Source organism: Tupaia chinensis, unplaced genomic scaffold, assembly GCF_000334495.1.
Source record: "Tupaia chinensis unplaced genomic scaffold, TupChi_1.0 Scaffold000054_1, whole genome shotgun sequence".
Classification (NCBI taxonomy): Eukaryota; Metazoa; Chordata; class Mammalia; order Scandentia; family Tupaiidae; genus Tupaia; species Tupaia belangeri.
In genome coordinates, this window is record NW_006159512.1 from 6,916,272 (window position 1) to 6,927,905 (window position 11,634).

An 11,634-nucleotide genomic window follows, 5' to 3' on the forward strand; every position below is an offset into this window, starting at 1 on the left:
AGATGCCGTGGTGAGGACGGGTGTGCAGGAAGGTTTATGGGGGAGGTGGGGGTGGGGGTGCTGCATCAACAAAAAAAAGAGGCAGGGCCAGCAGGGGGGGAGCTGGGTTGCAGTGCAGACCCCATGGCCTCACAGAGAGGTCCCAAATTGGGATGTGGAGGCCAGGCCTTTGTACCTTCGCCTGGAGCTGTCAAGAGCTATAGGCAGGAAGAAGCATGAACTCTGAAAGAAGGCTGGCAGCTGCAAACGATCGGCACTCCTGATGGGAAGAAGTCCTCCAGTCCAGAAGGTTCTCTGAGCAGCCAAGCCCAGTATCCTCTACCAGCACAGTTACAAACTCGTGCAAACAGAGGTCATTCAGGCCTGAGCCTGGTGATTCAAGTGCGTGCAGTGAAACAATGAAGACCAGTGCAGGCAGCCGATGACGCGCCACTGGCCACCCAAGTAAACATCTCCAGAAAGGCGCTCTTAAGGGAAGGCACGCTTTCTCACAGGACCCCTTCCTACTGTCTGCATTCAAGCTATGAGGTGCATACCTGCATGCTCTCAGCAAGGGACTCTTGCCAATGCCACCAACACAAGCCAGCAGAGCCCAACAAACCATAGCCCAAGGGCCAAGTGGGTCCCACAGCCTGCCCTGATAAATCGAAGTGTAATGGGCACAGCCTTGCCCATATGTACTCTCTGGCCCTTGACACGGAAGTGTGCTAACTCTGATTAGAGAAACATCACCCTCTTTCCTTTCCTTAACCCAGGGGTCTCCAACCCCCAGATCACAGACCAGTGCCAATCTGTGGCCTGTTGCCCCCACCTCCTGGCCTACCACGTTGGAGGTTGGAGGAGACAGGTAAGCAAGCGGGGCATCATCCGTGTTGGCTGCCACTCTCCATCACTCACACTGCCCCGGGGCTCTGCCCCGTCAGATCAATGGCGGTACCAGATTCTCAGGGGAGTGCTAACCCTATTATGTGATTGTTTCGTTGTATGTACAATGTGTTAGTGGTGGAAACAGAGTGCATGCTGAACGAGATGCACTAGGACCAACCTCCACTCCCACCCCCAGCCTGGGGAAGGACCAACTGCCATGAGGCCAGTCCCTGGTGCCTGGAAGGCTGGGGACCACTGCCTTAACCCACTAAAGGTGTCAAAGGTTAGCTGAACTTTGAACCAAGCTCCAAAACACAACAACAAAGAAAGAAAAAAAAGTAACTGGTACAAAAGGAAATTGATTTTAAGAGGGCAAAACACAAGCTCGCTAGTAGTTGAATAGAGCAATCACAGGACCCTTTGTCTGGCCAAATCCAGTCTTAGAGTATTCACAAGGGCCCCACATGGGTCTCTGCCAAGTGAGCTTCAGTGAAGTAGATTTCTTTCTGCTATTTAAAAGCCTTTTGGGAGGAGGAAAAAGGAGAAGCCACTTAGTTCCCCCAAAGCTAAATGAGCTAGGAAGAAAAATGACTTTCGTTTCTCCCTTGCAATAATTAAGAGGTCCAGTGCATTCAAAATCATTAGTGATTTGGCCAGACACATACCTACATCAGCTCAGGAGAATCATGCTACGCGGGGTCACGAGAACAGCATGAAGCAAAAGGTAAAACTGAGAAAGAGAGGACAGTGAGTGGGAAACGCCAGGAGGAATGTGGGAGAGCGCTAAGCCAAACATAAAAATGTTTAAAGCCAGGTTTCATCTATAAAAGCAACTCTGGGAAAAATCAGTGGTACAAGTTCCTTCCAAAAGAATTCGCTGTGGGTGCCATGAGCCTTGCTGGTCCATCCTAGGAGGCTTGGACTGCCCATGGACTATAAATTTTTGTTCACAGGATTCTTAGAAAACCCATTTTCAGCAAAGTTAAAAATTTCATTTTTTAAATGCCCAAGTTTCCTTGTCTGCTTTAAAAACTGATTTTTTTTTAAAATAAAAATATTCATTTCCCCGGTAGCAATATGTTTCGTCAATGTGCATACCAGTGAAGAAACCAGAAAGAAAAAAAATGCCCATTACAGTGTACCAGATCCCAGCTGAGAGTCATGACAGTGACAAGTTAAAATCTGTCTTGAGGGACTAGGAGTTGGCATAATGGCTGTGTCACTGGACTCCCACGTAGTCAACCGTGGTTCAAGTCCTGGACCTGGTGGCTTAAACTCACACTGGGCGCGTGTGCATGCGTGCCCAAGATCCCGAATGGAGGAGAAGGGATTGCGGCATGGCCCTCCCCCCCTGGGGGATGATTTCTCGTTTTTGTCTCCCTGTTGTTCTCTATCTTTCTAGCGAGCGCACTTGCCCTGTAGCAAAAAACATCTCCAAAAAAAAAAAAAAATCTGTCTTGACTAGGGCCCAGCTGGTGGTGTGGTGGTTAAAGGTGTTGGACCCCGCTGACTGTGGTTCGAGTACCAGGCCTGGCAGCTTGCTTTCTCACTTTCCCTTTCTCTCTCTTTCTGTCTCTGTCTGGTCAAATTAAATAATAATAATAATAATAAATGGAAATAAATAAATAAATGTTTTTGAAAGATTAAAAATCTGTCTTGACTGGGCACAGATAGGATAAATACTGAAGTGGGACAATGCCCCATCCTTCATATGAAGATGGTGGGGTGAGATACATGCTGTTGGGGCCTGGGTTTTCAGTCCCCTAGGCATGCTCAGTGGGCCTGGTGTGACAGAAGTCAGGCCTCTGCCATCGGGCAGACTGCATTGCTGCCGAGCTCAATGGTCCAGAGACTGAAACCATTCTAAATGGAAATAAATTGTAAAACCCATTACTCATAACAAGAAAATGTATTTCTCCCAGAAGCCTTAGGTCACCCAATCTAGACATTCAAAAAAGCAGGTTTATAAATAGCTCTATTTCATTCTTAAGTAAATGAAATACCCTGCAACTGAAACCTTGTAGTCACCCATATTGCTAGAAGGTATATGTGCTCACCAGAGAAAGACAGAGAAAGAGAAAGAGATAGTATCCCCCCATAGGGCATGGTCACATCACAACCCTTTCTTCTCTGCTTCTCCCTCCTGTCGGGATTTGAGGCACATATGCATACACATCTGACATATTTTTTTAAGCCGTCAGGGCCAGAATCTGAACTGAGGTCGGCTTTGCAGTAGCTGGTTGCCTTAACCAGTAGGATAGGAGGTCAGCCCAAGAATTTTTTTACTGAAATAATACCTCCTTCCTTACTTTGTTTCTCAAAGCAAAAACTGTAAGCCGAGAGCACCAGCATATTCATTTAGCAAAAACCTAAAGCTGAGCAGTCCTAGGCTTCCCCTATACCCACTAAATGCCAACCTCCAACACACCTCAGGGGCAAAACACGTAAAAGCAAGCAAATAAAACGCCTACCGTGTGGCGAGAAAGAAATGGACTCTCCTGCATTACTGTGTTTATAATATAATGTAGAAGAGAAAAAAAAACACTCTAGTTGGGTCTAAAGGGTCCCTTTCATCATTACAGCTAAACACAAAATATGACATGTAAAATCACATTATAACAAGCTGAATTACAAAGGAGGCTATAGAAAGAACTCACTTAGCTTTGCGTTTTGGCAGGTAGCCTATGGGATGCCATATCAGCATTGTATCTTTAGCTGGTTATGATACATGTATTATAATAACAATGCAGAATAAGCAAGCCTTCTCCATTAGCCCTGTTGACATTCCTGCCATTTCTTAGATTGAAAAATATATGCCACATTACAGCAACAGCTGAAATAAGTGCGTTTTAGCAATACTAAGGCTAATCTAAACAGAAGTACTTATGCAGTATATGAAAGTAAAATGTTATTAGCAACACCAGAACTAATACAAGCATTCCTACAGCGCTGAGAGGGCACCAAATACATACTTTGCACTGAAAAAAATTGTAAAATACAAACATAATAAAGAATTTTTCCCTTAAAAAAAAAAAGGATATGCCACTTGCATTCCTCTTAGAAAGAACTGAGAAAAACTCAGCTAGCAAGAGCATTTGTCACTCCTTCCCAGGCTCTCCCTCTTGACCATCTGAAGAAAACTATCCGAACACCAACAACCACACAAACACAGCAGGAAAGAAATCTCAGAGGGCTGAGCCCACTAGGTGGCAATGACTACTCCCCGCCCTGCGCTGCCTGCCCAAGCCAAGCACCTCTCCTCAGTTGGCAATTCTTTAGAGAAGCAGGCGCCTCATGTGTCTCCCTCCAAACAAAGATCATTTCTGGAAATATGCGGTTTTTTCCAGCATCCCAGTTCAGCCCAGTGGGTGGCAGGGAACAGCATTTCATTACAAGGTCGTTCTCTCCTGTTTCACTTCCTTTCTTTCAATGAGCTCATGAAACCAAGCCTCCAATGGTGTTTTCGGGTTCATGGTGTTCCTGGGAGACCTAGCACAATCCGGTTCTTCAGACCCACCCATTTCTTGGCAGTCTAATTCTATGACAAGTATTCCACTAGCTGCAAAGTGATTTTAACTAGATCTCTTCCCGGGACCAGCAGATGGCGTAAAGGTTATGTTGCTGGACTCCCATGTAGTCAACCATGGTTCGATTTTAAGCCCGGTGGCTTAAACTTCATGCCAAGCACATGTGCGTGCATGCTCAAAATCCCAAAAGGAGAATGGAGGAGAAGGGATTGCAGCATGGTAACCCCCACTGGGGGGTGATTTCTCACTTTCTGTCTCTCTCTCTCTCTGGCGAGCACACACACCCTATAGCAAAAATCTAACAAACACACACACAAAAACTAGAGCTCTTTCCTTCTAATCCAATCACCACTTACACCATGCACAGCATGCCGGCCGCACACACTGAAGATAAGGGGTCAAAGCAGCTCCCCCCCCCCATAGCTCAATGCCATGCTAGCATTTCATTTCCTTCAACACAGTCAACTGCAGTTCAAATCCCAATCCCAACAGCTTGTAAAGCATGCTGGGTGTACAAATGTGCCCAAAATTCTAATAGGAAGGGGGAATTGAAGAAAAAGGATGTGGTGAAATCACACCCCACTATAGGGGGCTTTCTCTCTCTGGAGAGCGTGTGTGCGCTCTAGGAATTTTAAAAGAAGACAAAAGGTCAAGGAGTGATCACTTCTCTTGCTCTTTCTCATGTAAGTCCTTCCAGAGAGGCTAAGATCTCTTGGATGCGAAGAAGCACAACACCAAGGCTTGAGAACAAGACGATCTGGGAACTGGCTACCACTTGAAAATGATCTCTTCTACCTGCGACGGCATTTGCCACTGCAGAGCTCACTAAGCCATCGGCTTTCTCCAAGCCGTCTCTCTGTAGCCACTGTGCCCCTGCAATTCCCAGCACAGTGCCCGTAAATGCTCAGAAAAATGTTCCATGCAAGAGCCAAGAATCACTTCAAAACTTGACCTGCTGGAACACAGAGATGCAGCAAGTGGTCTCACCTATCCCAGAGACACTGACGTCAGATCCAGGATCTCGGTAAACAATGAAGCTAAATCAGAGTTCCAATCCGAAGCTTGCCCTTCTGCCCTCCGTAGAGACAAGGGCAGGGCTGGTGGGCTGCTAGCTCCTGTCTTCACCACCTGGGGAGCATTCTCCATAAGGTATAAAATAAGTATCAAAAAGTTTAGTAGTGCCCGTTCAGAAAGCCACACTCAGATCCACACAAAGTCAACCCTGTCCCATTCGCCCAATCTGGGCCTGCCGCTGTTTCTGGCTTTTTCCACAGGTGGGCCCCGTTACTTAGCCTGGGCCTCCTGTAGGAGGGGGGCTCCGAAGGTGGAGGGTCTGTCAGACCACGCAGGAAGTTCGTGCTGTAGTGGAGTCCTCCTGGGGTAGAACGTGTGGCTGACGTCGTAGTTCAACAGGCAGCTCAGCGACGCCATGTAGATGTCAGCGAATCGCGACAGGCGCCTCAGGAAGTAGGTTGGGTTCTGGTCTGTGCGGAACAGGCTTCCAAACTGGGCGTTGAAGAAACTCTTGGTCATTTCCCTGCAGGTGCCAGAAGAACAGCAACGGAGCATGATTCAGAAAGGTCTGGTTTGTTTTTTTTTTTTAGAGGTTTTTGCTATAGGGCTCGTGTGCTCACCAGACAGAGAGAGACAGAGAGACAGGAAGCGAGAAATCACCCCCCCTAGGGGGGATGGCCACGCCGCAATCCCTTCTCCTCCATTCTCCTCTCGGGATCTTGGGCACGCACACACACGCGCCTGGCATGAGTTTTAAGTCACCGGGTCTGGGACGCAAACCGCAGTCGACTATGTGGGAGGTCCAGCAACATAGCCATTATGCTAACTGCTGGTTTCTCAAAAAGGTCTGTTTTTAAACTGTAGAAACTAAAATCATTTTAAAGTAAGACTCACTTGAGAAAAATATTCAGCGAAAGCAACCCAAACTTCTAATCAAGAAAACGGTCTGTCCAACCATCTATCAAAATGACACTGATCATATTTCCCACTTGTGTCAGCCAAGAGAGCACTGTTCTGAGGCTCCAGTTTCTACCTCATGCCCCTTCAAATATGCGTCACATTTTCCAAACCTAAACTAACGGGGCAGGAGATAATTCTAAACCTACGGAGAGATGCAGAAACGTTCTTAGAGGGTCTCTAAACTTCCTACCTCTGCAGAGGGGATAAAGACCGCTTCTAATGCAAGGTCATTATGAGAACCAAGTAAAGCAAGAAAGTGCATATTTTAAATGCTATCATACTCTGCTGTCTGAGGAATTAAGGATTATTCTATAGTAATGTAAATCTTTACCACCAAATACACAGCTTCGAATACCTCATGGACAAGGTTGTTCACCCCATCCAAGTTCTATACTCCTGTGGTTGTCCATAAGAGTACATGTCTCTAAACCCACATCCCACATCCCCATCTTGAAAGTGCATATTTTAAATGCTATCATACTCTGCTGTCTGAGGAATTAAGGATTATTCTATAGTAATGTAAATCTTTACCACCAAATACACAGCTTCGAATACCTCATGGACAAGGTTGTTCACCCCATCCAAGTTCTATACTCCTGTGGTTGTCCATAAGAGTACATGTCTCTAAACCCACATCCAACATCCCCATCTTCCTCGCTCTCTCTCTCTCTCTCACACACACACACACACACACACTCTATGTACACCACCCAATGGCTAGAACCCACACACACAGAATATTCTAGACAAGACAAGGATAAATACCATTTGATTATTGATAAATCAGTTACAAATTCAGCAAAAAAATAAAAACATTCAAATGACTGTGAGATAAAAGCCACTAGCTGGTATTAGTAGTTGTCTGACCTCACAGGGTGATGGTGGATGCCACAATCATGAAGCAAAAAATTACAAGAACCCACTTGAGCATCTGTGGGTGGAACAATAGAAATAATTTTTTAAACTTTTGCTGAAAAATCATACTGAGATGCAAAAATGTTAGAGACTTGAGGGGCCAGAAGATAGCGTAGTGGTTACGATCCTGGATTCTCACATGGCCAACCACTGTTCAAATCTCAGACCTGGCAGCTTGAAAACCACACCAAGCATGTGTGCATGCATGCCCAAAATCCTGGGAGGAGAATAGAGAAGGGATTGTGGGTATGGCTATCTCCCTGGGGTGGGGGTGGGGGATGATTTCTCACTTTCCCTTTTACTGTCTCTCTCTCTCTCTCTTTCTCTCTCTCTCTCTCTCTCTGTCTCTTCAGCTAGCACCCATGTCCTATGGCAAAAAAGCTAAAAATAATAATAATAATAATAATAAATATGAAAGGAAAAGAAAATGTTAAGAGACTCAAATTCAGAGGTGAAATAGTTTATTTATCAGATAATCTGGGAATCCTGGAAGTGAATGGTCCATGTACAGGACACAGGTCTGGCTTTCAGGGGCAGGGGACCTAAAGTCAAATCACATCATATGCTGCCTTGTTTTGAATACGTTCCCCAAAAAGCCTGTGTTGGAAACCTAAATCCCCAATGCAACAATAATGAGAAATGGAGTCTAATAGGAGGTGTTTAGGTGATTAACACTGATTATAAAAGGGCTGAAAGGGCCAGGCGATGGTGTGGCAGTGATGCAACTGCACTCACATGGCAAAGACCTAGGTTCACATCCCAGGACCTCCGCAAGCATACCAGCGCACAAACGTACACCCATGATCCTTCTGAGGGACACATGATCAACAAGACCCCTTTTAAGCAACGATTCCCATAAAACACATACCTGCCGAACTTTCTGCCAACAGGCTTACTTTACCAATGAACGTTCTGACTACAGATCATGGGCACATGCCCAAAACAGCTGTGGTTACTGAAGAGCAGCAGGGTTCTAGAGCCCTACAAACTGGATGGGGGTTCAGAACCCATTTCCAACACTGTCCCAGCAGCCACACTGAGCTACTAGTAGCCATCACCAGCACTGGGCCCAATGTAAAGTCCAGCGGGCAGGAAGGAGGAAAGAAGGGAAAGTTCCCACCTCCCACGATCTCCAAAGGGCAAAGGCCAAGGTGGAGGTATGATGGAGGCCACTGCTGCCAGAGACATGTCACATGTCACTAACATGTCACGCATCACTAACAACACACAGCTGATTCTGGATACTGGAGTAGTGACCTGGGAACTTAAAAAGGTTAAAGACAATGCCTCAGCTGGCCCAGGGGGAACACGTGTAGACTGAGCACACTCAGAACAGGGTGGTGGGCTCACCACAAATAGCCCCTGTTTACCTCATCTCCTTTCTTTCCTTTTTCCACTCCTGCAAAACCAGCTGTGACTCGGCATCTCTGTGAACCTGCAAGACACAAGCCAAGCCAATTACAACGACTGTTTTGGTTTCAAATACATTCATTAAGGGGTGATTTATTATTTTTTTTTAAGAGAGTTTCTTTTTGCTATAAGGTGCGTGCACTTACCAGAAAGACAGAGAGATAGAAAGCAAGAAGTCACCACCCCTGGGGGAGAATGGTCACAGTGCAGTCCCTTTTCCATTCTCATCTTGGGATTTTGAGTATGCACACATTTGTGCCCGGCATGAGTTTTTTTAAGCTGCCCGGTCCAAGACTCAAACTGCGGTCAATTACATGGGAATCCAATGACGTAACCATTACACCATTTGCTGGTCCCAGGAGTGAGAATTTTCTAAGGGGTAGTTTTTCTTGGAGGAATTTTATTCCTTTAAGTTTAAGAGGCAGGCACTTAAACCATACATTTTCAGACTTCCCAGATGAAATCTTGCCTTCTTCATTAAAAAAAAAAAAAATGAATGTCCAACATCAGGAACATGGTTTAACAAATAAGGAATATTCTAAAAGCATTAAAGTATTAGTAAAGACTATATATAAACATAATGCATATGTATCCATATAAAAGGCTTGTACACTTATATACATATTTATTACATATGTAAACATACTGAACACATACTACTTATTGTGTGTGCATGGGTTTTGTATAAACATAATAGCTGTTAAGTTGAACATGTAACAGTACATCCACTACCTGTAAGCATATGAATATATGTGCACATATTTGGAGATTAACATGGAATTTTGTTTTTTATAATTTTATACAAGGGTAATAGAATTATAAATGGTTTTCATTTTTTCCTCATTTTTTCTTTAACGTAATATTAGCTTTCTGTTTAAGAGGAAAAAAAAATTATTTTTTACAGAAGACAACAAGGGAGAGCACCTCAACAAGGAGAAGCATAGAATTTTCTGGTGGGCTGAAATGTGAGCGAAAGGCAAGGAAAAAATGACAGCTGCCCACGAACTCACAAATGGAATGACACCAATCTCTCTCAAAGGTTCTTGTGTCTAAATAGAAACACTGAAGCCAGGATCAGAAGTGCACGTGACCACAGGGGGCAGGTGGGGCTCCCAGCAATTCATGACCACGGGGGTAACCTTAGAACATGAAGGAAAACACCAACAGGCAAACCATCTGCTCTGACAGGTGCCAAGGCTCTCTGTCACATCTGCCCAGCTCAACAGTGTGACTACTCAGTCACCTGCTAAGGGTCTCTGCCAGTCACACAAAATCCTGGTCCCAACTGAGCTTGTAAATTGGAAATTCTTACAGAAGCCCACTGGCTGCGCCCCCAGGCAGCAGCTACCACTAAATAAACACTGGTATGCGCCCCTGAGCACCAGTCCACTGGTCCAGCAGTGCTGGAGGGCTTCGAGTAGGTTCTAAGAGTGTATTTTACCAGGTTTTCACATTTTCCATCAACAAATTGCTAGCAAATTGAGGCTCTACAAAGTACATGAGTAGATCAGAAAAGGGAAAATTGGTAGGGTGCCTCAGGCATTTATTTATATACACATAATTGTGTGTGTGTGCGTGTGTGTGTGTGCACGCACATGCGCGTTCATTCAGCATCTGCCATGTGCCAAGCATCATTATGCTAGATGCTAAACTACAACAGAAAGGGCCAGCAGGTGTCATGGTGATTAAGGTACTGGACTCTCACATCACAGTCCATGGTTCGAATCCCAGACCTGGCAGCTTGCTTTCTCACTTTCCCTCTCTCTCTCTCTGTCTCTCTCTAGTGAGCCCATGAGATCAACAGCAAATTTTTAAAAATAATAATGGTTAATAAAATTAAATAAATAATTTAAAACTCCGTGTCCACACCCCCTCTTGGTTCGTGATCTAGACCCCTGAGTCCTCCCCTAGGTAGGAAACAGGAGCTTCCAGCGCCTTACTTCATCCATGTTACAGAATGGATGTTGAAGCCCTGAGCGTCTAGAACATGGTTAATTTCTATATTTCTAAATGGCTCAATTCTGCCAATCACAGGCTTCGTGATTCCAAAACAGTTACTTATTTCTTGGCCTCAGTTTTCTCTCCTGTACAATGGAGGTACCAATAAAAATGCTAATTCCCCCTTCTTCCTTCCCCTACCCTATATCTTGTATAATTAACTCTATAAATCAAGAAATATTTTCACCACTCTCAAAACACACACTCATTTGCCAAACTTTTTTATACAAGTCAGAGAGGGGAAGACAAAACGAAATGACAATTGTTTCCAAAGCTAAAATGTGGTGACACCATCCACATGCAGTTACACATACACAGATGACCAATCGCCAGGGTCACAGAGAGACGGCAGTGTGGTCTCTGGTTTCCCTGAGACCTCTAAAACAGGGATACACTTCAATGCAGAAGCTCAAAAAAAGTTGGGCATCACACAGGCCTAGATTCTAGTCCTGCTCTGTCATTTTATGTCCTCAGACATGTCACATAACCTCTCCAAAACCCAGTTTCTTTATTCTAAAATGAATGGTCACCACCCACGAGACAGGTGTGACTGAGTGAATAACGTGCACAGAGCGAGCACCCAGCACCGTGCCAGGCAGCGGAGTGACTCTCAGCACTCCATGGCATCTGCACAGACTCTCGGCTACTCTAACCCAGGACTGTGCCTCACATTTTTAGAAAATCATCTCACCAGCAAGCATAGTAAGGGACACTGAACTAGTCCTCATCAGAGAGAAGCCAAGAACCAGCACAGCCAAAGCATACTGGACACAGAGCTGGGACGTGCAGGGCCCCACGCACTGGGACACACACACCCAAGTGAGGCTCTGGCTGCTGTTCCTTAGCTATTCCTCGGCTCTCTGCCTGAGCTCCAGGTCCAGGCAGCTCGGCACCGGCTGCCAGCTGGGGCAGGCAAGGAAGTTCCTTGCCCATTCCCCAAGCC

General features: G+C 45.4%; 1 protein-coding gene across 1 annotated transcript in view; it reads right to left on the reverse strand.

Moving 5' to 3' along the window:
• Positions 1–4,643: 4,643 nt before the first annotated feature.
• The window catches only part of NT5DC3 (5'-nucleotidase domain containing 3), an 82,034-nt gene continuing 75,043 nt past the window's right edge, over positions 4,644–11,634 (reverse strand). Inside the window, exons 13-14 of the mRNA XM_006141409.2 lie at positions 8,654–8,718; positions 4,644–5,931 (exon numbers count right to left, since the gene is read on the reverse strand). Of these exons, the coding sequence (XP_006141471.1) occupies positions 5,679–5,931; positions 8,654–8,718 (318 nt within the window). The 3' untranslated portion in view covers positions 4,644–5,678. The remainder of the gene's footprint in view (positions 5,932–8,653; positions 8,719–11,634) is intronic.